Source organism: Emydura macquarii, unplaced genomic scaffold (genome assembly GCF_026122565.2).
Source record: "Emydura macquarii macquarii isolate MOO-44397 ecotype Brisbane River unplaced genomic scaffold, CSIRO-AGI_Emac_v2 contig_1253, whole genome shotgun sequence".
NCBI lineage: Eukaryota > Metazoa > Chordata > Testudines > Chelidae > Emydura > Emydura macquarii.
Window position 1 is genome coordinate 59242799 of NW_027131390.1, and position 26479 is coordinate 59269277.

Here is a 26479-nt window from a genome sequence, read left to right on the forward strand (position 1 = left end):
ATGAAGAAAGAAGAAGTATCTGTGTGAGGCCTACAAGGTGGAGAATGGAGGAGGATAGCTCTGTGGGATCCACTGGAGGGAATGGGGGAGGGTAGCTGTGCTGGAGCCCTGTGGCAATTCTACCTTAAACTGTTCCCCTCCTATGGGCTGTATGGGGCCCATGGGGGCAAAGGGGCAAGGTAGCTGTGTGGGGCCCATGGGAGGAAGGGGTGAGGTAGCTTGTGGGTCGATGGGGAATGGAGGGCAGGTAGCTGTGTGGGGCCCATAGGAGGAAAAGTAGGTGTGAGCAAGAGAGAAGTGACCGCCTGCTTCTCTTTCTCTCCCGCTGCCCCGGACAATCCCTAACATCAATCCCCGCCCCCCTCCCCATTTCACCTCAGTGCCGCTCCCTACCCGTGGGTTAGGCAGGGAGGAGACACCCCGCCACACTCCGTTTTCCGGGCCCGCCCGCCCCGATGTCACACTCTTTCGGCTCTGTGTTGCGACTGTCTTTACAGCCGCGAGCGCGTCGGGCTCGGAGCTCCGGCGGCGGCGACGCGTGTGGAGGGAGCTCCGTGCGGGAAACGTGCTGCAGGGACTTTGAGGCCGGTGTGAGGCGAGAGATGGAGCCCGACAACGCGGTGAGTAGCGGGGCTGCGGGGCCCGGCCACCCACCCAGGCGATATCCGGGGCCGCAGGCGAGGCCGACCCCCAGCTGGGTCGGTCCCAGGGAGGCTCGGAGTGGGACGGCTTCGATTCATGCTATGACTTAGTGACCGACCGGCGGGCGTGACGGGCTGCGCTGAGCGCTGGATGGGGGAGGCTCGGGGCTGTGTGGCGAAGGGGCTCAGACATGGACCGGGGTAAAAGTGTGTGTCCGCCCGCAGCGCCGCCCCCTCACCGCTGAATTAGCCGGGGCCTGCCAGTGCCCGGCCTTTGTGAGGGGTTGGAGACGTTGGGGGCGCTGAGTGAGGCAACTGCTCCCTACAGGCTGAGCGCGGCTTTCCCGCCAAAACCGGCGGCAGGGAGAACCAGCCCCGCCCACCGCTTGAACGAACCGTTCGCCCCGCCCCCGGCGCAAGCTTTTTCTTCACCCTCAGCACGAGGCTTCCCCCTTCCGCCGGCTCCCCCATCTGCCCTGCTCCCCGCGGCGGGGGGTTGGCGACGCGCCAGCGATTGACAGCGAGGGCGGGGCTGGTGTTGTGTTGCTTGCAGAGGATTTTAAGTGAAGATGGGGGAGCTGGTGTGAGGCCCCGAGGTCTCGCTGAGGCTTCATTCAGTTTGTTGGTTGTGGGAGCTCCAGTGTTGTCTTTCCCTGCAGTGGGGAAAGGAGCAGAGTAGGTGGGGGAGGTACAGCTTGGGTACAGAGTACAGACTCCTGTATGATATGTACCCACGTACACGTACGTATACACCCACAGGGTTCAGCAGTGTCTTAATCCCCTAAATAGTGCCTTATATGCATACTGCTGTTGACTTTAATCTGGCTCACAGTGGTAACAGCAGTAGTGTTGATGTGGCAGCAACTTCATTCAACACAAGCAAGCAATCAGTGGTGGAGTGGTAAGAAAGGAAGTGGGTAAATTAAACTAACCTAATCTAAACTCTCTATTCCCCAAATGAGAAGTGAGTAAACAGAGTTGAATTGCTGCAAGCAACCACACTCCAAACCTGCTGGGAAGCCTGAGTACATACTCTGGTTGCTAACCTGTATGTGTCATTGGTCTATTGTGTATGTGTTATTGGTCTATTGTGATCCATGCCAGCTAGATTAAAGCTAGCAGTGGAAGCCTATCCCTGCTACCACTACATGTTCATTAGCGGTGGAAGCATACCCTGGGATTGTCAAATGTTGGTCACTCCTTTCCAACCCCTTTCTCGGTTCAGTTTATCCATTAGGTGGCTTGAACTCTTGTAAATCACCTCCCTTCTCCCCACTATTCCTCTATAAAATGGGCTTAATGACACATACCTTCGGAAGCATTTGGAAAAGCAGCTAAGATGCTCAGATGGCAAATCCTGCGCAGTAACTTCAGTTATTTTGAGACTTCTGGTTTTGGGGAGATGGTATTTTCTTGTACAAGGAAGGGAAAATGTACTTATCCCCCATTCTTAAAAATACCAAACCTGCTTAACTGCCTTGCTGACTTTTCTTGTGAAACAGCCACAGTGTTTTCATCTCTAAATTTAAAATACATTTGGCTTACAAATATTCAAAATGGAATTGTACACATTTTTCGAGATGATGTATAATCTGCTGGAGAGGTAAGGTTTGAAATAGCTGGAAAAGATTGAATGTGTAACTCTGGTTTTATAAATTGTAGACATAAGAGACAGGAAAGATTAATTAGATTGAATTAATCATTTTGCCATGATAAGCTTCTAGTCCATAGCAACCACCTACTACAATTCTTTCAAAAGTTTTGTTTAGCATAGTGTTTTAAAATTCAGACAGGTAAAGTCACTTCTTGCTGTGCATTGTAAATAAAAGCTCTAAGTCCATATACCAGTGAAAGTAGCATTTGAGAGACTGGGAATGGCTATTACCCTAATCTTAGGGAATATAATTTGTTTTTAGCCTATTTTGTTACTAGTTAAACATGAAAAAGATAGGAAGAACACAGTTAAAGAAAATCTTTCACAAAAATGCAATTTTTAATTTTTTGAAAAACATTGGTGCAGTATAGGAATTATTCAAAAGGTGACATGAGGGGTTAAGTGTATCAGTCAATTTGATTTCTTTTAAAAGAACTGAAATTTTCAAATTTTGTGTACAAATTTTAAAGTAACACTTCTGTGTATGTAGCAGTATTTTTAAACTCCTTGGATCAGGGACTGCATCTCTTATTTGTTTTAAAAATACTATACTTTTATTTCTAGAATTTACTTTCCCAAGACTAACCAAAAGTCCCAGATGACTGCATAGTGGTGCTGTTGGGCAGGAAGAAGGTGACCTGCCTCACAACTGAGGTCCCAGTCCCTCTAAAGCTGACCTCTGCAGTGCCTGGTCTCTCTTCTTCCCACTGGTGGGAATGTGAGATTGTTCTAGGACTGGAATTACCCTTGCAGTTCTGCTGGAAAAGAGAAAGGGGCAGAGTGGAGGAAAGAGAGACTTGGTTCTTAATATTAAACTTAACTTTGCAAGAGAAAAGATTGGGGGAGTTGAGGAATGGAGAGGTGTATTCCCCCCACACGCACACACATCTTCCTCAGTCCCATGAAGTCATGGCTTTCCTACGGAATAATGATCCGAAGACTACTAGTGTGTGATAGATAAAATGTAGAATTTAGTAGAGTTGTTTTTGGAACTGAGACGTTCCTTTCAGTCAGTGAGGAAGACTAAAAAGTCAGCTAGGGAGGAATCCATCCCAACTCAGATGTTAGGTGCTGAGGTATGATATTAAAGAAGCAAAATCATCGCATGGTGCCACGCTAGATGTGAGCGGGGAAGTCTGGAGTTGGGCGTCTGCATAACCATAAATGTTTCAGTGGGTTACAAGTGAGCCTTCAGAACTTAAGGAGTCTGACCAAACTCAGACTACTCTGACAGATTCCAAATCATGGAGATACAATAGTCTAGGACTTGGTAGCCTTGGATTTGAAGTTTCCAATATTTACTACATGGGTACCAAGTCCTGAAATTAACATAACTGTTTTGAATATTTGAACATGGATGCAATTCATGGATGCAGTCTTAGGGTTTGATTCCTGGCTACCTGAAAGACTGTATTTCCCTCAGCGCCATCATGATAGTTGAGATCATGTGGGTGCTCTTGTCTGGGAGATGTAGGCAGACTATTTTCAGTGGAGGCACTTAATATTGTATTTGCTTTCCCAATTGGTCCAATAGAGCCAATAGATCTGTTGACTTTCTGAAAGCAATGCTCAGTCTGTATTTTTATCTTTTGCCTGAGGCTATTAACTGTGTTATGTGTGCAAGTCCAGTTTATGGGGTAGCTTTATGTTGATATGTGACAGACATATTTTATACATTTAAAAATAAATTATGATTAGCATATTATTGTAATCAACAGATCATCCCCAACAAGCAGATTATAAAACTGTTAAAATTTTAAATGCTTTGGAAATTCTACGTTCTACAATATAACACAAGTTTGGTTTCAAGTCTCATACAAAGAACAGAATGTCTTCAATTCAAACTTCCATTGATCCTGGGGAATTATTATTAATGTGGGGAATCATTTTCAATAGCAGATGAAACTTGCTTAGACTCATGGCTTCATTTGTGAGATACCAGTTCTCAGCCATATAGAGATTTATAAACTCTGGAACCAGTGCATTGGACTGTTTCTGGAAATAGATTTGAATCATGCAGCACTGATTTAATATGCTCATGTGGATTTACCTCATGAAGTGAATAGACAACCAGCATAGAATGTGGCAAACTACTCTGAGTATTCTTCAGAGATAGCCCTGAATGGACAGTACTGCATTAGTTCAGCGTAGTAATGACAAGCATGAATTATTGTGGCAAGGTTTTCCTCATCCAGGGAAAAACACAATCAAATAGCTAGTCACAAATGGAAACAAAAATTGTATGACCCTGTAACAGGGTGCTCTGCTCCCCACTGGACACCTCCTTCTCCTGTGAGGACGACTCCTCTCTCTGTGGTGGTACGGTACTCGATCTCTCTCAATTTGCAGTCCTCTCACTCCAAGTGTTGTTGCTTGCTCTTTGTGACCTGGCTCTCTGGCGAGGTCACTCAGTGGGTTTCCCTTGGTGGGGGAAGTTGGTGGCAAGGAGCGTCTTTCAAAGTCTCTTTCCACAAGCAGTGTCAGGCACTCCCTATGTCCTGCAGTGACTCTGACAGCTTTTTTATCCACTGCCCTTAACAATATCACTCTGTAGTGGTTGGTAGGGGAATCTCAGCCCACCCTCCACTCTGGTTTCCAGTCCGTGCCCTGTAGAGAACAATTAAGGGCTGTATCTACACCGCTTTACTCCTCCCCCAAACACCTTCCATGCAGCTTCTTCCCTTCCTTCTCCCTTATCTCAGTGTAGGGGACTGCTGGCTTCCTTTCTGCAGCTTCCCCTCACTATAGCCAGCCTCCTAGCTTTATAGAAGTCCCACCTGTTCCCTCTCCTGTGATCTTCCTTCTAATTAGCTTCGTCCAGCCTGAATTCCCCCCTCCTCACCGTTTGGAGCCTAATTGGCTCATTGAGCCAACCTGGCCTAAGTCAGCTCTTGCAGGGCCAGTGTGGGGAGTACAAGCCATCACAGAGCCATTGCTGCTTCCTGGTAATCCAAGCACAATGTGGTCCAGAAGTATGCGTAGATTGTAAACCAATTTAGCAGGAGAGGACCCTTGCCAGTATATAGACCAGTTACATATCTCTTCAGTTCCTCAAATTCCCCCCCTCCCCTACCAACTGTCAATTCACTCTTTCTCCATGTTGGCTCTGTCAACTTGTTCTCATCAAGGTTGTGGCCAGATATTTGGAAACTCCATTTCACCAGACCAGACCTAGAAGTGGATGTCACTGGTGTACCGATAGCACTGTAGTCCCAAATGCCTTACAGTCTCCTTGAGATGTCTAATCTATATAATAAGATGCTTTGTGTTTCATTCTGAAGCCTAAAACATCTGTTGAGTCAGCATGAAGTGATGGAAGTAGCCACAATCATGACTGAGATCTATTTTTGTTCAGAGTATCAACAAATCATCACTGAATTTCGTGGTCTGTTACCATCCAGTTCTCAGGCATTTTGACTTTATGAATTGTACCCATGCAGTGTACTGCTACAGTAAGGCATGTATCTATGCCAGGCTAAGAGTCCTAGTGATATCAGAGGTAACTCAATCAACCAATGTTACTCTATATAACTAGTTTACATACAGTAGTTTCATTGGTCATATGGGGGAGACTGTACAGAGCAAGAGTAGTCAATTATTTTTTTGTCAAGGTCCAAATTTCTTGCTTGAAGTATAGTCAAGGTTCAGACTCCAGAGAAAATAACAATACAAAAAATAAGTAAATAAAAAGATTTCAGGGTCCATTCAAAAGCATCTGTCAGTCCAGATTTGACCCAAAGTCTGCCTATTGACTATTCTGATACAGATGGTGTAGATTATTTGGCCCATCTGCCACAACCATGTGCCCAACTGCCATATAAATCACCACAATTCTCCCAGAACAACCCCCCCCCGATGCAAATTGGCACAACCACCCACTGAAGACCACAACCAGCATTCACAATAACCCCAAATGCACATAGTCCCTCCTGTAGCACACACCCCTCGTTCACCACACACACAAATCCATACAACTCTCCCAGCACCATACAAAGCACACACAAGATCAGCACAGCCACCCACCCAGTACAACCCTACACAATAACCTCAAACACACACAACTGTTCACTGCAGCATAAACCCCTAATTTCCACCGTCATAAATCAACACAAATCTCCCAGATGAATACAGCCTACATTCAAATCAACACAGATCTCCCAGCACAAAACAGTCCATGCACAAAGGAACACAACTTTCCCAGCACAACACACACATTTGTCCACCCTTACTGATACTTACCATAAAATTCAGTGGGAAAGACACGAGTCCATTGCTGCTATGTATTAGGCAGTAGAAGAAGTCTCTGTGCTTTGGATGAGTAGTTATCCAGTACTACTTTATGCAGCCTCTCAAAGGAAAGTTTGGATAAGTTAAAGAACAATTGTCGATCTTTCCTTTACCACAGGGGCATGGCACTTGCACTTTGTTTTTATCTTTATCAAAGGTTATTCTAGTCCACCAGATCTTTATGCATTGTCAGAAGAGCATTAACTAAAGGTAGATACAGATGTTGTCCTTCTACCATACTCAGGTCAGAAACCAGATTGATAGGATCACAGGAAGTCAGAGAAAGCTAGATGAACCCCGAGCTGCTTTGAAATTAACTCCTCAATAATGGTCCAAAACCAAGAAAGTTTAAAGAAAGCATAGTGGTAATTGGTGAGTTCAGTAAAGTAACGGCTTCTTGACAGAGACCCTAACTGCTGTTTGTTTCAGTGGTCTGCATCTTGCCTTTCTAGAGGAAACAGTAACAATTTCAATCAGTAGTAGACCCAGGACCTCCCTACTGGCCTTCAACAACCATAAGGAGCATGGTATGTTCTTGCAGTTTCACTAGTGAATCCAGGACTTCAGTATGTAAAATCAGATGAAATTCTGCCAGTGAAGATGGCATTTATCTGCTCCTCATTTTACATTGCTCCTATAGACAGGACAAACTGTTGTTTAGGTATAATAGTACCCCAATCAATCCTTATTTTACTTAAGGGACTTTGATTCTTTGAGTCCTTTCTTCCCCATTTCTTCTGATTGCTACTTCCACTTATTCTGTCTTATCTTAATCAGACTGTAAGCTCCTTGGAGAAGGGATTGTTTTTTACTCTGTTTGTACCACACTTAGCACAATGGGTGTTAGGTCCTTATTGACACTATTAGGTGCTACCGTTATACAAATAATAAACAATAAACTCTGAAGGAACTTCATATATTGTCATAGCAAGTCTTGAAAGTTGGTCATTGCAGCTACAATGCCTATAATCAAATAATATAAAAATGCAGGTTGTAGACTCTTATATCTTCACGATAGATTTGATATTGCTTATGTTTTACTTCACAGTGAATAATGCAGTCAAAGCTTCGGGGTGCAGCACTGATGTCCAAATGGTTAAAATAATTATAATTTATATTTTTGAAATAAATATTGATCCTTCAGCATTATAAAGAAAAATGTGGGGCAGTGTTGTCTGCAAGGACTTAAATATAAGTTCTCATAGAAGAGACTGCCCCTTGTTTTGTGTTAATTTAAAAAGAAACAGAACAAACAGTTTTCAGAGTTGATTTATTATCTTCAATGTCTGTGATAATTGTGGGAATCCATTACAGCCTACTAATTTTTTCCTTGCCCAACCCAGATCAGTCATAAAACTGTCAGTCCATTATTTGGATCTTCCCTTTTCTCCAAAATACATGCTTTTCAACAGACTCAGGAAGGACCTTGTCGTGGTTCTGTTGCTCATAGCACAATATGCTATGCTAACGCTTCCTGTGTGTGCTTAGGTAGCACGCTCTGTGAAAACCTAACATTGATAAATGCTGCAAATAAGATATTTCTCCTAAGAAATAAATTGATGTTTGGTTGAAAGCGATACAGGATTGATGTGAATCTTAGTGAATCTTTGGTGTTAGTCTTTTTTTAGCAAAACAGCGAGAGTCCTGTGGTACCTTAAAGACTAACAAATTTATTTCGGCATAAGCTTTCGTGGGCAGAAACCCACTGCATCCAACAAAGTGGGTTTCTGCCCACAAAAGCTTATGCCCAAATAAATTTGTTAGTCTTTAAGGTGCAACAGGACTCTCGCTGTTTTAGTGAATCTTAGTTTGCGTCCACGTGAACGACTCTGTCTTGTGTCTTGATTCTGGATGCCAAAAGACTAACTGAACCTATAAAAGGAAAATAGAAAGATTAGCTGCCTACATTTGCTGGTGTTTGCTGATTTTATTTCTAGTATTGGTGAATAGGTGTTTTTGACAAATGTGGTAAATATAATTAAGACTGTGATACTATCTTTTAACTTGACATTCAGAGATGAATGATTTAAATAAAGAACAAACCCCATAATCCTATCAAAATTTGAATTAATAGCTTTCGTAGTTCAGTCTTCACAAACACTTGCTCAAACTGATGTTAATTATAATAGCTCATGTTTAATTGAATGGCAGTTGTTTTTAGGCATCGTATGCATTGAGAATAATTAGAGCTGTGGAATTTTTCAGTTGCTACTTAAATCTGCTTGATTCCCTTCTGTTATCCCTTCATATGTTGTCATGTGTCAAACTGACCACTGCTATTATCTGTTATAAGGTCAATATCAAGAATAGTGAAAGAGAAAGAGATCATTCTCTTCCTCTGCCCTTGAAGTCTCTGTTGGAGTTCCTTGATATTTCTGTGACTAGCTGAGCTTGTCTTATAGCATCTCTAGCTAAAATTGTAGCATAATTCATTTGGGCACCTAACAGACACTAAATTGACTCACTGCATGTTAGTTCAGTTTCAGAGATGACAAAGATAACATTGGTATTATTTTCTTTCTTGTTATTTGCTGCCTGTTGGAAGCTCTGTACAATTTGAGTTGCTTGACCGCTGTCCTACAGGCCTAGCATAGCTTCAGTTGCTTGCTTGGCTATTCTAACCCCTGTAGCATAACATCTTCCAGTTAGCAAAACTCTGTAACCTTATAAATGTCTCAGTTTCTGCATACCACAGCACATAATAAAACAAAATAAAAATACTGTATGCTTGCAGCTGCACAAAACTAACAATAATAAAAACAACAAATTATCCTTAAACGTCTGGGGGTACACTGTTTCATTCCCAAAAAGCATACTTTTACTCCGCCCCTCCTATCACTAAATGTTGTTTTAACAACCCCAATTATCATAATAAAAATAAAATATAATTAAAAATAAAAACCCAATATAAATAATTAGCATATATAATAATTAAAAAAAATTATAAAAAAATATAAAAAGGCACCACTTAAACAAAAAAAAGCGCTCCATCAACACCTGGCTCCGCGGAAAGTACTGCCAATTAAACCAAAAAATCCACTGTCTCCATGGCTAGGCCCCTAAAAAAAGCCGTTCCTATATACAGCCTTCTAAGTAACTGCTTAGCTCTCCAATCTGAGTAAATATAATATATTGTAGTTAATTTTAAGCTTTATATCTAACTAGTATATTTATAAAAAACCTTTCACATTAAAGCTTATTGATCTGCTAATCGGGCGTACCTTGTCTCACTGGTATCCACACTGATCACAAAGTGTCCGGTATCAACACTGCCACTGTCTGATTTGAAGATTATCTTTGAGAGGACACACAAGAAGGTAAAAGGATTTGGGACATATCCAGAAATGCTTAAAAGCAGAGATCATAAAGTATTAAATTGCACAAAAGAACAAGATATTATCCTGTGAATAAATGAGAGCTATACAATTAGAAGATGAAGCAGACAGTTTAAGTAAAGGGGAGTCTAAATGGTGACAGTATCTAGGAGAATTTTGATTTCCGGCATATGCTATCTGGGCCTTCTTTCCTTGGAGTACCTCTGGGCTTCTATGTGGTCTCCAATTCCCCAGTCTTTTCACCTGGGTTTTCATGGGGCGAACCAGCTGTGCTTTTCTCAGTTTGAGCTGCTCTTGCAGCAACACTGCATCTGCCTTTAAAAACCCAAGTAGGCAGCTGCTGCCGCCTCCTTTCCTGTGTTTAGTTTAGTTTAGTTCCATCTAAAATACCTTTATTTTACATTGGAAAAAAAAAAAAACCAGCCAGAAAGAACAAATGTCTTCAGTGAAGGATTTAGTATTTGGGTGATACAAACTGAGCCAAGCTAACAGCAAATTTGAGAACAAGATGTCTGTTGTATTTTGTATATAAGATGAAGGACTGAAATTTAAAGGTGCTAAGAAAAAAGAAAAATAAAAGGTCTTGGCAACAAAGAGTAAGGAAGATCCTAACCCCTCGGTGGGCGGCACCCTATCTTGTCCCACTAGTCAGCCTCTCCTTCTTCCATCTTAGGTTTTCACTGTGCAGCCTGGCAGCTTATAAGCAGAGCAAGTCTGTGAAATTTCAGTCCAAACTGCATCAGAGTTTTTGGATTTAATGAAGACATTATTAAGACATTCAAAATAGAGGGCCAGGTTGGACAGAGAGAGAGAAATGAGTCTCTTCCTCTGAGAAATAAATGTCTCCCTACTTTTGATATTCTGAAAGGACAAGTCCTGTTCTAAGACCATTATTCAGGATCCTCAGAGTATTCCAGTTAAAATGGAGAGTCTTAGGGAACTAGGATCCTCCAGGGAAGGGAGAGATCCATACCTAATCCCCAGAGCCAAAGGAAAGACAAATTATGGCAATTTAAGAAAGAGGACATATCCTTCTTTATTACCAAAATAGGCTAACTTTAAAATTAGAAGAAGAAAAACCGGTGGACTCAGTACCATGGATCCAATTCTCCTGAGCTCTCACCAGGCCCCAAGTATTTCATTGGTATACCCTCATATCATGAACATGAGGGGGATGCTCCTGATAAGACATCACCTTGAGACTTTCTAAATCTGTGACAGCCTCAATAGCAATCAATGATCAGCCAGCCCGATGTCACACAGAAGCTGCTCAGCCCTTTCAGGGGAAATCCTTTCTAGCAGTTAAGTTCCAGAGAATTCAACAGTCTTCCTAGATAGAAAGAATCTTGGCCTTCCTCAGGATATACCACTTAGGTGGCATTTTCAGTCTCCACTCTCCAAGTATAGATTTAAAGAAGACAGATCATTTTGTCTGAGAAAAGAGAAGACGCTTCAATAAGTAGTCACTTCTTTTGTTTCCAGAATAGAGGACCTGGAGACCTGGATACCATCACCTCCTCATTTAAGGAGTTTTGGGGGTATGCTGATATACACATCCCTTACTTATTTGGAGGAAAACATCTTTATTTCTTCCATTTATAGGCCATAAAATGTCAGACCATTGGCTTTTAAGCACCATAGCCCAGAGTTGTACAACAGAAATTGGTTTCAAATGTCCCAACAGTTTTATTCAGTCTGCTTACACCAATCCAGATTTAGGTTCAATGAAGTAAATACATTCCTTAGGGTAAAGAGTTTCTGAATGATGTCTCTGAGGAATCAACTCAGAAGAATTGTTCTACTTGTGGGGTCTATTGATGTATATCTCCATAGCCCGGCTTTATGTTTACATCTATGGTTCTGGTGCTTTGTAGTCATGGAACCATTTTTATGTCAAACACCTACAGTTTGTCTTGAATGATGCATATTGAACTTTTACCAAAGGAAATTCTTTTAATGTAACCATACTTGAATGACTGGCTAGTCAAGGTCAAGCTGAAATGTGGCCAGGGTAGTCATCTCCAGTGTGTGTTTGTTTCTGGAGCAATATAGCTGATTCTTCAACAGAAAGAAATGTATGCTAATTCTTATGCAGAACCTTTATATGTCAGAACCCAATTCAGCACTGAACTAGACATACTCAGGATAGACAGTGCAGAGCACACTTACAGAGCCTTCTCTGTTGTCTTCAAATATCTCTCCCACTCAGTGGAAGTTGAACTTCTAAGGACCTCAAAAAATTGCTAATTCTGCCATGTCTGTCATACTTTAAACTGTTGGTTGAAAGCTGAAAACTGAAAGTTGGTTGAAAGCTGAAAACTCCCACAATGGAATCATCACTTTAGATCAGTGTTTCTTAACCTGGGGTTTTAGAGGTGTCGCAAGTGCAGAGCTGGTATTGGGGGTGGCAAGAAAGGCAATTGCCTGGAGCCACAGGGGCGCCATGAAACTAAGTTACATGCCTCAGCCCCGTGGGGGTGGGACTCAGGCTTCAGGGGTACAGTAGTTTGGAAAGGTTAAGAACCACTGCTTTAGATGCTAGTTTGTAGGATGGGTGATCACACCAGATCCAGGGAATGGCTCAGCCATCAATCAGTGACTGAAAAGTAATCAATCAGCTGCCTCAAGAACTGTCATACTTGTCTTCTACAGTTTCAGCACAGGCTTAAAAATGCCTCTGAGAAATACACAGTTGGAGTGTGACCATTAGCATATATATGAGCTGACCAGAAGCAAAGATGTGGCAAAAATAAATCAGCTGTTAATGACAAGGTGCAGAGAAAACCTTAACCAGCCTATCTGTCATTCACATAATCAGAACATGCAACATAAATGAGTAATTAAGCTGATCCCAAATATCCCTAAAAGAGTAGATCAACACCAAGTTCTTTTGAATGAATTTGTGATAATTGGTTATAACACTGGTTGGGATTCAGGAAGCCTGCTGGATTCAATATTGAGCTCTGCCACAGACTTCTTGAGCAAATCACTTATGGCATGATCCAAAGCCTCTTGGAATCAGTGGAAAGATTCCCATTGAGATCAGTGGGATTTGGATGATGTCTTTCATGTCTAGTCTCTGTGCCTCAGTTCCCCATCTGTAAAATTGGGTTGATGGGAACCTTGCAGGAGTATTATGAGGATAAATACTTAGAACTGTAGGAGCTTATCTACTATGATGATAGGAGTCCTATAAGTATCTTCAAGAATTCATGACAGATGGGTGAGGTCCCAGAAGACTGGAGAAGGCTAAGCATAGTACCTGTCTTTAAAAAGGGGAACAAAGAGGACCTGGGGAATTATAGGCCAGGCAGCCTAACTTTGATGCCTGGAAAGATACTGGAACAAATTATTAAACAGTTAGTTTGTAAACACCCAGAGGATAATAGGGTTATAAGGAATAGCCAGCAGGGATTTGTCAAGAACAAATTATGCAAACCAACCTAATTTCCTCTTTTGACAAGGTTACTGGCGTAGTGGATATGGGGAAAGCAGTAGATGTGATATATCTTGATTTTAGTAAGGTGGACAGTTCCACATGACATTCTTCTCATAAGCAAACTAGAAAAATGTGGTCAAAATTAAATTACCATAAAATGGGTGCACAACTTATTGAAAGACTGTACTCAAAGAATAGTTATCAGTAATTTGCTGCCAAACTGGGAGGATGTATCTAGTGGGAACCTGCAGAGGTCAGTTGTGGGTCTGGTACAGTTCAATATTTTCATTAATGACTTGGATAATGGCGTGGAGAGTATGCTTATAAAATTGGTAGATGACACCAAGATGGGAGGGGTTGCAAGCACTTTGGATGATTGGATTAGAATTCAGAATGACCTTGGACAAATTAGAGAATTGGTGTGAAATCAATTCAGTGAAGAGAAGTGGAAAGTACGATGCTTAGGAAGGAAAAATCAAATGCACAACTACAAAATGGGGAGTAACTGGCTAAGTTGATGTACTGCTGAAAAGGATCTGAGGCTTACAGTGGATCACAAATTGAATATGAGCCAACAATGTGGTGCAGTTATGAAAAAGGCTAATATTCTGGGGTGTATTAACAGGACTGTTACATGTATGACATGGGAGGTCATTGTCCCACTCTACTTGGCACTAGTGAGATCTCAGCGGGAATACTGTGTCCAATTCTGGGCACCACAGTTTAGGAAAAATGTGGATAAATTGGAGAGTCCAGTGGAAAGCAACAAAAATGATAAAAGGTTTAGAAAACCTGATTTATGAGGAAAGTTTAAAAGAACTGGGCATGTTTAGTCCTGAGAAAAGACGACTGAGAAGAGATATGGTAACAGTCTTCAACTATGTTAAGGATTGGTATAAAGAGGTCCGTGATCAATTGTTTTCCGTGTCCACTGAATGTAGGACAATTAGTAATGGGCTTAATTTAAAGCAAGAGAGATTCAGGTTAGATATTGAGAAAAACTTTATAAAGGCAGTTAAGTGCTGGAATAGGCTTCCAAGGGTGGTTGTGGAATCCCCATCATTGGAGGTTTTTAAGAATAGGTTGAACAAACATTTGTCAGGGGTGGTCTAGGTTTACTTAGTCCTATCTCAGTGCAGGGGGCTGGACTTGATGACCTATCGAGATCCCTTCCAGCCTTATGTTTCTATGATTCTATAAGTGGTTATGACCTCTTGATCCTTGGCTGCCCAGACAAGAAGAAATTAGAACAGCAGGGCACCTACTCTAACTTTCGCCATGCTTATGTCCCAGCATGCTGCATCCCCTTCCCCTTATGGCAGGGGTAAGGTGTAGCTGGCATTGGAGGCAGCTGTGTTGCCTTTACCAGTTTTACACCAGCAGACATTCCCTGTGCATGGGGGGTGGGAGGGTGGAGTGGGACGATGGACGGGGAATGCCTGCTGGAATTTACAGCCAGTTTAAGGCCATTTTGCACCATGTAAGTAAAGCAAAGTGGCCTTATTGGGCAAAAGAATCCAGCCCTGGGTGCCTGATCTTTACAGATTCTGAGCACCTGCTCCTCCCATTGACTTCATTAGGAGTTGTGGGTGCTTAGCATTTCTGAAAATCAAGCACAAGATGTGTTCAAGGCACATAATTATGGAAAATGCATAGAAAGCATAGAATAGTGCAGAGTCCAGTCTGTGAAACATAAGATTGGACAAAAGATTCCAGTTCTGTTATCCATGACTGGAGGGCAGTGGAATCCTGTCCTATTCTGTGATGGATAATGACTGCCTTCTGTCAGTTTAAACTAAGGAGCTCCTAATTATTATTATATGTTATATTACAGTAGCAACCAGCAGTCTAGTCAAGATTGGGGCCCCATAGTGCAGGATGCTGTAGAAACAAAATAGAAGATAGACCCTAACCCAAAAATCTTGGTCTGAGGCCCCAATTCAGTAAGTATCTTACTGAATTGGACTATCAGTAAAGACCCTGGAAGAAATGCGGATAATTGTCATTGGTTAAAAATAAATAAATCATGGTAAAGGTTTGACTGTTCTGTATGCTGTGTGCTTCAAAAAATCTCCACATTTTTCTGTACAGGTTTGGTTTTTTTGCTTTAGTGGTTCATGCTGAACAAAATGTTAAAAATAAATTTTACAAAAATATTTTTCTCTCAAACAGCAAACCACAAATCAGACACAAACAGAATCTTTGTCTCCATCCCCCAACACCATGTCACCTGTGCCTTTAAGTAACCCAACGAGTGCCCCAAGATTTGGGACAGTTATTCCTAATCGCATCTTTGTAGGAGGAATCGATTTTAAGGTATTTTTTTTCTAGTCTTGGTAGATAAGTAATAAAATAAATATTTTAATTTTTTCCTTAATTATTCTTACTTTATATATTCATTAGTTTTATGCATGTTAGGCATAAGTGTACAGAACATCTTTTTTACAGTGTTTGATTACAGTGATGGTTGTGAGATGGTGGTCTTTGCAATAATATCCTAATTAGAGGTGGAAACAGCCTTAAAAATCTGTTTTATCTGCTTTTGCCCCAGAAAGATAACTATTGTTATTTATATATTGAACTACTACAAGCTGTTAATATGTGGTTTGATTAGCATTCTTTTAAAAAATATCTGAAAAGTTATTTGTAAATATAGGTGTTTTATGGATTCAGTCATTTTTAGTTCTGTCTAGAAGTAACTTTTTTTAAAGTTTACTCTAAAAATGTATAATATAGACCACTATATTAATAGTCTTCAAATCATAAAATCACCTTATTCCTTTTTCTACAACACAGCACAATACTGTAGGTAACAAACATCTCCATATTATTAGCAAGTATCTGTACCTTCAGCTGTCTTGACTTTTCATCCATTTCACACAAAAAAGGAAGTTAAGCATATATTCTTTACTTTTTCATATATGCTTTACTTTGCTGTAGAGTCATCTGTCTCCTGTGCACCCTCTCATTGCCTGAGATACAGCTGCAGTGCCCTGCCATCAATTTTCCACCCTCTTCCAGGCTCTGCTACTAAATTCACACAAGAACAGTCCCACAGGCCCTGCTAGCTAGGCTTTTATTTATTTTCCAAAACAGCAAACCAAAGTGAAATATGGCACTTACCCTACTATCCTTAGTCTTTGCCTTCAAGAGTATATCTTCCAAAGCTACTAGTAAACCTTCTATCTCTGGTAATCTCTACAGCTCTCTCTCAACCTTCCTCCTCCTCTTCCTTTTCCTTCCATTCTTAATAGGGAGACTGCTAATCTCTCTCAGGTGTGCCTCTTCAGTAATCAGGGTTGGCTTGGTACAGGCCTGAGGACATAAAGGGGCAAGCTATCCTGTTACACAAGGTAATATCTAGGAAAAGTAAGGATGTTCATTTAAGGATTCACCACAGAACATTGCTAGTACAGATCCTAACTCATGAAACACATGCAACCTTGATGATACATGCTCTAGACCCTGCAAAAGGCAATGAATAATGGTGCCATATGCGTACTTCTTTGCTGATCTGAACATTTGGTACTTTCCCTGCTGCTTTCATTTTTATCACTTTAGAACCCTTGATTTCTGCCTCTTTTGGTCTGCTTAGCTGTTCCTTCTTTCCCCCATCAGTATCCTCTCTGCCTTAATGCAGTTAGGCTGAGGACCCATTGAGAACTGACTCAGATGAAGAGAAGGAAAAGAATGGATATGGAGGATATTCATCTTGTCCATCGTTATGACTGACAATTTACCCAGCATATCTTGCATAATAATTACAAGAGCTTCCAGGATCTTCTTGATCATGTGTCTGAGGCATTGGAAATTCAGGTTTTTACTGTCGAGGTGAAATCGTACAAGCTCTTCAATATATTTGGAGCTTCATTAGGGGAGCAGAGTAGTTCTTTGTATAAAAAAATAGTCTGGTATTGTTCTCAGAAGATTCTTGTCTCCCTCCCGATACTGTCTTTCCTGTGGCTAAAAAGAGTGACAAGTTATACTAGGTACCATGAGTATTTCAAATAATTTTTATCTTTATTCTGCCTGATGAAGGTTGTCTATTTGTTTGTGAAGTAGCTTAGCGGTCAAAAAGTGGGAATTCTTTAGGTCATCTCTCTCAGAGAGTAAGAGTAAAGAATATTAATTTAATTGGGAGGGGGAAATAATGCTTTTAGCTATGCTCACTTACTACCAAATGGGCGTGGTGAGATATGAATTCAAAACATAGAGATTCCTTTCAATCTTAGACCATTTCTGAGAGGAAATTTGTCCAAAGGCCAGAGAGTGTCAAACTCATTGAGAGCTTCTTACTAGAGCTGGTTGAAAATTTTCATAATTGATAGAAAAACAGAGACAGGTTTTTCAGTGAAATTTTTCACAAAAAAATGTTTCCTTTTTTCAACAGTTCCACTGCTTGCATTTCCTCTGATACAGCTACTTGGTATAGCACCTTATTCTTGAGGCACTATTCATGACTGAAGAATTCCAGTCTCTCATTTGTAAGGTTCAATCTATTCAGCAGAATGACAGATAAGGCCTTAGAAAAACTTACAGAGGCTAAGTCTAACATCATATTTAACATCATATTTTCAAAGGAAATCAGTCCTCTTTCTCTAGTGCCAGAGCCAAGTACTTCAGATTTAGCCTGTTGCTCAACACTAGCATTTTTAAAGAACAATGCAATACCCTTTGTATTCTGACATGGATAGGAGCCAACAAAAAAGCTAGAAGTTCTCACATGCACATTCTAGTCAACTTTTAGACATCATATTGGACTGGACATTTGAGAATTATTCAGTAAATCTAGTATCATTGTTCTATTCCTGTTTTCCTTCATCTCTCTGCTTCTCTGCAGCAGCTTAGCTGCCAGAGACCACAGGACAGTTTAATTCCAGAGGATAATTATATTCATGAGAGCATAGGACACAATCTGATATTTCCTAAGACTTCTGACACTTATGGTCTCATGAACATATGTCCTCCACATTCTCCAGAAATAGGTTGAAACCCCTTTTTCGATGATAATAGCCTTAACAAACTCTGACCATGCCTCAAGATATTTTGGCATAAAGTTTCTTGTAGGCGAGGAAAGCATCTTGGCAGACAAACTGAGCTACATGCATACTGTACAATTCAAATAGTTTCTGAAGAACTCTGTGGACATAAACATCTTCCAGAAGTGGGGAATCCCTACATTTGGACTTCTTTGCCACAGGAGACATCACCAGGTTGTCCACATTTCTGTTTTGTGGGCAGGGAAGCTTCTTCCTTGATTGAAGCCAAGGTTCCCTCACTGCCTTTACTTCCTAGAGATATATAATAAGACAGAATTTGTGAAGTCTTCGTAGTATGGCAAATTTAGTTCTTTAACCTTCTGACTATGCCCAGCAACCAGTTCTTCCAAATCTTCTTTCTCATACTCTAGATCTATATCTGAAGTTATTGTATCTGGCAGCTTGGAGCTTAATACCCTCAAAAGCAGTTGAAATCTATGTTTAAAAGAAGTACTGCAGATCTTACTGGAGAGAGTTGCAAGTCTTCAACAGAGAAAACTTGTGCCACTAATTGGAAACAGATTTCAACATGAGCACCTATTAAGAACAATGCTCCTTTATCTTTGACAATTTCTTTTATTTTGGACTATTTGCTTTATAAATAGACTTTATGGATTCTGAGCTCAATTGCAATTTATCTCAGAACCTTATCTACATACCATCCGCTGGTCCAGAGATTTTTGGTCTTTGTCCATCTATTCTTAAAATTTTTGTAAAGACCTGGTGCCTGTTATCATCTACTGGGAGACCTGGCTAGGGATACCTGTTCTGTGGGCAGCAGCAGATGCCCTCTGAGGCCTTAGGAGGGGCCAGACGGCAGGACCAACTTTACCTGTTTTGATGTTGAACTATGTTTATGTTTGAACAATAAACACACTCTTGGGAAAAGGGACTTAAATATTATGGATTATATTTTGTATACAAACTTTTCATTACCCAAAGATATGAGTACAGTCCATCTTATCTAAAGCAGCTTCCACAGCATCTCTGAGAAATATCTTTTACAGACATTTTGTAAAATTGCTATGTGGAGCTGTATTCATACATTTAAAAGCTTTACGCTCAGACGTAGGGGCTAGTGTGATACTGAAGTCAGGAGAGCAGTTCTACAGTCTCTGTTTTGTTAGTACTTTTAAGCCCTCCTCTGATGGACTGTTATTTTAATCTTCTGAAAGTGGGATGCAGCAGGGGTAATTTTCAAAGGAGAGAGGAAGACTGCTCACCTGTAATGAATGAGTCCTTGGAGTACATTTCCTATCTGTTAAGATTGACTCATGCTTACCATTCTTGCATCTGTTTGCACACAGAGTCTGCTGACTCTGTTTTTCGGGGCATTTGAGCTTGGAGAACCAAGAAAATAGCACTGTTTTTTAATAAAATACATCTTGAAGGTAGAATTCTTCCAAAAATAATATTTACTGAATGTCTCAATGACACAACCATGATAACATATATAAACTCTGTAATCAGTAAAAACTATCTCCTGCTCCTTAGAGGCTTGTACAAGCAGGGTAAGCCTTGGAGAAGTGGAAGAAGAATTTTTCCAGCATATACTATACATTTTTAAAAATGACTGGTGAATCAGAGAAATATATTAAAACTTCTGATATACTTCCTTGAGGCTCTGAGAACTCTAGATGCATCCAGGAATGGCTTGAGGAATCCAAAGATCACTAGCCCATTTCCTTAAAGCCCTGAGATCCAACATGTGCAAAATCAAAGGTCATATAGGATGAGACATTCAAATGCCTGGTATATTTATTTCAATGTCTGTACTTCTAGATACATGAATGTATATATCTGGAAGACCATACTTGATGCATGTTTTATCAGTACAGAAAATTAACATATTATGCATGTGTGATACATTATTTTAATAATAGATTTTATGGCCAAAAGGGACCATTATGATAATTTATTTGACTTGCATAATATGGGCTAATAACTTCACTGTATCTTGACGATTGTTATTCAAACTTAGCAGATTCTTCATGGAAGTCTGTATATATGCTTAATTTTAAGTTTTAAAATATCTCTTTAAAATATCAGTTATTTCATGCTGTAAATAACACTAAAATATAGAACTGAAGACTTGTCTGAGACAAAATGGAATTCAGATATAATTGAGTTGCAAGGGAACATTATTGAAGTAAAATTAGATACCTTGATTTGTTTCAGAAAATGAAAATAATGTAGGAGAAAATTAAGATTACTACCTGTTGTCGTGCACACGCACGCACATACACACACTCTCTCTCTCTCCCTCTTCCGCTTTCCCCACGAAAAGTGACAGAAAGATTCACCTTGGTAACTTTTGCCTATTTCTAATTTTTTAAATAAATTATTAATAATATGTTGTTAAATATGTCCAAAGCAAAGCAATCTTGTGGTTATTTCTTATTTAATAACTAAACAAATCCATTGTCATCTTTTTTTTCTTCTTCTTTTGCTTTATTTTGTTAGACTAACGAAAATGACCTAAGGAAGTTTTTTGCCCAATATGGGTGTGTGAAAGAAGTGAAGATAGTAAATGACAGAGCTGGAGTATCAAAGGGGTTAGTACAGTTGCAATATACCCATTGTGGACATTGAAAACATAATAGTAAGTGGAATAAGTGCAGTAACAGTTTGTTGTGATTTTCATATCATATAATGTTATTACTGCCATAGCTTTATATGACACATACAGCAATTTCAGTTCATTTGTTTTTTCTTTCTTACAGTGTCCCAGAATGGTGGTGTTGATAAATATATGGTTAGCAAGCATCACTATTTTCCTTTTCACTAAGCACTTTGACCTCACTTTAACCTTGAGTTTCATTAGCAAAAATGTTTGCAGATTTGTGAGGCAACTTGCAGCTTCATTCATCCCCGTCTCTTGTCACTGCAATCTCTGAACTTACTCTGAACACAGAGACAAGAAGCTTCTGCCCCACCCCAGAAGAGGAGCTTTTCTCCTTACCTTCAAGGTTGTTACCAACTCTGCCCTTCCCTACTTAACTGCTTTTGTCTGTCATCATATCATCCCCTATCCCTGCACCTGCCACTGTTGCCCTCTCCATTTGTCTGTCTCTCTGACAGTGTTTTTGTGTTTTCTTCCAGTGCACCTCTTGATAACACACAGAATTCCCTCCCTGAACTGATCCATAAGGCGTCTACCCTATCCAAATCTCTACTTCAGTTCTACTTCAGCTTTGATGCCTAAAAGAAACTAGCTGACTAATGTTAATAGGTGAAGGGGTAGTTGAGGATAATTGATATATATTTATTAAAAAGTATATATTTTGATTACCTGCTTTAATCCTCTCCCTCAAAGCTTTTATGTTGCTTGTTTTCTTAGACTGTAAGCTCTTTATGGCAAGGACTGTATCTTCCTTTGTGTGTAATCATCACCTAGCACACTGATGCTACTAGAATGCCAGTAATAAATAACAAACATGAAATGTGAATGAGGAAGCTTTGCTGTGGAAACCTTAAATTTTGAATTAACCAACTTACCTGTTTTAAGATGGTGGGTTGATCTAGCAGCAATAAAACTTCTGTAACAAGCGAGATTTTTCAGCAGGAGTATTTTTTTCTCAACATTAGCAAAAAAGCTATTACAAAAACATTCCCCAACATAGGGTTCACTCAACATGTTGGTGTAGCATCCTTTTTCCCCCACAGGTACTCTCTCTTCAGTCTCTTCAATAAGATCTTCTTACCCATCCCAGAGCAGCTGTGCAGGGAAAAGGGAAAGGAAACTGAAGTTAAGCTCTTGTGTACTGGGGAACAGATAGTACCTCTGCACCTGGCCACAGTTTGCTTGATTTCTGAACCTTAACACTTATTAACAGGATTTTTGTATTGAATTTTCCTGATACTTTAAAAGAAATTTAAAGCCCTTTGACTCTGCAAAGGAATTCTGGCACTGCGAAAGAGCTTTAGCAATGGGTCGTTAAGTGAGATGTCAGTATGAATGAAGTAGACACTTTGGCGATGCTTTTAAAAATGTTGATATGCAGGAAATACCACAATGAATTTACCTACAGGATAGCTTTGTATCCAGATCTTCAGATATCATTTTATTACTGTTACATATTTTGAATATTGCAGTTTTTGGATGTTCACAGTTGCATGGCTTTTATATGTGGTAGCCAAAATGCTTTGTGATTTTTATTTTTTAATGATTAAGTTCATTCTGAGTTTGCAGCTCCCCTTACTATCACTTTCAACGTTAGCCAGGCCTTTTATATATACTACCACTTTTTTAAATAGAGTCCCAACTTCTTTTTTATAATTGTCATTCTTTTTTTTGCCCCCTTAAAAAGTAAAACTTGGTATGTTTACAGTCATTACAGATGGGTCTGTTAGCACTTCCTATTACTAAGGTTCCTCTGCCCTTCCCATTATAAACACCCTATTTTCACTTGCATATAACTTTGCCAAATTTAAACCATTTTGACTGAAATGTTGCATGATACCTATCTGCCTCAAGCTGAATTTACTTGGAAAAATTTCTGAGTATGCTGCTAGAAAAAAATACATTATTTTGCCCATGTTAAAAACTTCTGATGACCTTTTTTTTAAAAAAAGCTGTAGTTCCGCCATGCTTTGGAGTAGAGATTTGAAATTTGGCAGGAGGGGTATCCTTTGTGTCAGAGATGTTCCTTTTGCCATCTCCATGAAAATTGCCCCAAATTTGGCTCAGTTACATGCCTTTGAAAAATCACAGTTCACACATGCTCAGTAAAGACAGATTTTATCAGCTACATTCCTGAAGATTCCAATCATTCTGGTCATGCTGCAGCCCAGGTATGAGCAGGACTTTTCCTGCAATTTGGATCCAGGATTCTATGGCGCATGCTGGATCCGGGCACCTGAATTTAGAGCAGAAAGACTATCTTTCTTGTCTTCTTAATGACCCTCCAAATTCGTCCCTGCAGCATAGAGGAGGAAGTTGCCTGATTTGAATGCAGAGGGGACAAGAGCCTGGGGGGTGGGGTGGCTTGAGTGGGAGAGGAAGAGAAAAAGTCGGAGTTGGGGTGGGGAGAAGACTGGGTCTGGTTAGGCAATGAAACTGGGACTAGGAGCTGGTCAGAGATATGTAGGGGGACTTGGAGCTTGTTGCATCAGGGGAGTGGAACAGTGTGATTGAATGAGTTCAGAGGAAGGGACTGGGAGTAAGTACCAAAACAGATGGGGAAACTAGAGAGGGGAGACATCTGCCAAGGAGCTGGGACACGGGGAAAATTGCTCAAATAGTCCAAGAAAGACTGGGCCCAGGAGATGTGGAGTGAGACTGGATGAGGGGCCCAGACAGGGAGACTATGACTAAGAGCCAGTGTTGTGAAGGGGAGAGGCAGATTGGTTAAGGAGTCTGAAGTGGGGGAACGAAGACTGGTTGGGCAAGGAGACTAGGACAGGCTTGGGGAGGGGGAGAAACTGGGGGTGTGGGGAGATTAGGACTAGCTAAATAAAGAGACTGGGACTAGGATTAGAAATCTGAGGAGTAGAAACAGAAACTGGGTACACAAGGAGAACTGGACTGGAACAAGAAGCTGGTGTGGGAAAGAGAAAAGTCTGGGACAAGTTGGAGAGGATGGGACAAAAAAGGGGAATGTGCAGAAGAGTCTGTGCCCACTACAATAAACTTCCCTCCAAAGCCTGGAATGAAACCCAAGATTCCTGTGTTCCACCATTACCAAATATCTTTGAAACCACAGGTAAAGTGTGTGTCTCATTCTCCTTGAATTCTGGTCCACACAGAGGATGACAACCTACCACCACAGCTATCAGTTACGTAGTTATCACAAGTGACAGAGCTCTGTGTGATAGATGTATAGATTCTGTAGATTCCAACCCTGCTGATGAACCATGTGGATATCAGTATGATGCAGTTTGCTTTTTGTTGGTTTTTTTACAAATTATATACAAAAAAAACCGTTTAAAAGAACATTAAAATTCCAAAGACAAGCACTCAAAAGTTAGTGCTCTCTTGTGTATATGCATTGTAATACATTCTCTAATTGCATGATCACACACTATTTTTCTGTAGGACTCCGGTCTCATTCGTTGCAGGGGATGGACCTGCTTTGGGAATGATTTAGGTTGTGTAGTGAAGGAGGCCATTGTATGTAAGACTCCTGCTTTATTTGTTGCAGAAATTGGAAGTTCTGTAGTGAACGAGACAGTGGATTGCAGGAAGAGAAAGGATGGTTTCATAGTTAAAGCAATTAAATATTGCTCTGTAGAATGAGATTCTATCTCTGCCCGTGTCACAGATCTGTCCTATGGGATGCTGGGCAAGTCACTTAAACCAGACTCTTCCCAGGTGATCACTAATTGTGTGTTTCTCATTTTCTGGGTGCCCCACTTGATATCCTAGTGCTTAATTTGCAGAAGTGCTGGGTACTCTCAGCTGCAGCTGAGGTCAATAGGAATCTGTGCTTGAACATATAGAATGTTATATGATGCTAAGTGCACTGAAAAATCAGGTCACAGGTATCTCAAATTGGGCATCCAAAATTAATGAAGACTTTACCTTAATCTTTCTATATTGAGTTCCCGATCTGTAAAATAGGGATAATATCACCCTGACACCTCACAGGATGCAGTGAATATTAATTAATTAATATTTGTGAAGAATAAAGATGCAATTAGCCAGTGCTGTAGAAAAGCCCATTAGGGTATTAATAATTATGCCTCCAAAGAAAGGTTTGGTTAGCCTACCCCCAAATCGGGCACCCAAAATGTAATGGATACTTTTGATCTTAATTTCTCTGTGCCAGTTCCCCAGCTTCAAAATGTGGATAATAATACACTCTCATCTTACAGGTGCTGTGAAAATAAATTCATTAATGTTTGTAAAGCAGTCATATAGTGATGAGCACCATAAAAAAGTGAGGATGTTACTTCTGTCTTCAACGCAGTAAATAAGGCTTGGGCCATATGCTGAACAATAAGTATAAAACAAAATATTGAGTAGCTGCTCATTAAGCACTGTTCACTGAGACAGTGGTCCTGTGAGAAAAATAGAATGTGATCATGTAATCAAAGACTATTATAATGAACATGCATACGTGGCCAGAATTTGTCATTTCATAACTTACTGATTTACTTTTCAATCTTAACAGTTTAATGTAGTATTGTGTGTGTGTGTATATATATATATATATATATATCTTTTAGGTTATAAAATAGTATGCCAAGAAAAATAATTTATGCAATTTTTATTTAGGTATGGTTTCATCACTTTTGAAACTCAAGAAGATGCACAAAAAATTTTACAAGAGGTAAGATATATTCATCATTATACTCATTTTTTAGGTAAATTAGTACTCACAGACATTCATTATCAATGGATATTTGTCCCTTCTGTGTTTGCCTGCTTGGATTTAAAAATATTAAAGAAGCCCAGGATGTGTGTAGGTTGGCTGTCAGATTTGTTGGTTCCCTTTCATTGTTTAGAAGGGTGAAGAAGAAGCAGCAGTAGCACTATTATTTTCTCTTTTGGATCCACAAAGCATCTAAGAAAACATCTCAGAGATTTAGTGTTAAGGTAAGGTGGGTGCTGGGAGTCTGTGACTCTGAATAAGGCAGGTGAAACTGATGTTTCAGTGTCAGATACCTTAACTTTGATAGAAATATCCATTTTCAGCCTTTCCTCTGTATACTACTTGCTTGGATCTGAAGTTTGTTGTGGATCCAGTTAATGCCTTGGTAGATACTATCTATTCTTCTCCTTGTGCTTTGATTTTCCTGAGTAGGGAATCCATCTATCATGACATTTTTAAAGGAGACGTATATTTTTAGGGTTGAGGCCGAGGTCATGAGGGCAATTGAAGTTGACCTCACTTTCATCAAGGAGGAACCATTGAGGTTCACTCAAGAAACTGAGATCTGTGAGGCCCATTTCCAGATTCACTTAATTCTTGCTCCTTTGCATGTGAGGTTTGCCCCAATGGACCTTTCTTGACTACCAGGATATTCCTTCTTGTATTTCTCCTAGGATATGGGAAGCCATGATGGCTCCACACCTTAACCTTTTCCAACCTGTTCTCTTTGCCTGCTTGGGCTATGGTGGCTGGATCAGCCATGGGCTC

The 26479-nt window shown here is 40.3% G+C and overlaps 1 protein-coding gene across 1 annotated transcript in view; it reads left to right on the forward strand.

The window, feature by feature from the left end:
* The first annotated feature begins 463 nt into the window (after positions 1-463).
* Positions 464-26479, forward strand: part of BOLL (boule homolog, RNA binding protein) — an 80860-nt gene continuing 54844 nt past the window's right edge. Inside the window, exons 1-5 of the mRNA XM_067549834.1 lie at positions 464-620; positions 15529-15672; positions 16153-16187; positions 20858-20950; positions 25615-25669. Coding sequence (XP_067405935.1) covers positions 603-620; positions 15529-15672; positions 16153-16187; positions 20858-20950; positions 25615-25669 — 345 coding nt within the window. The 5' untranslated portion in view covers positions 464-602. The remainder of the gene's footprint in view (positions 621-15528; positions 15673-16152; positions 16188-20857; positions 20951-25614; positions 25670-26479) is intronic.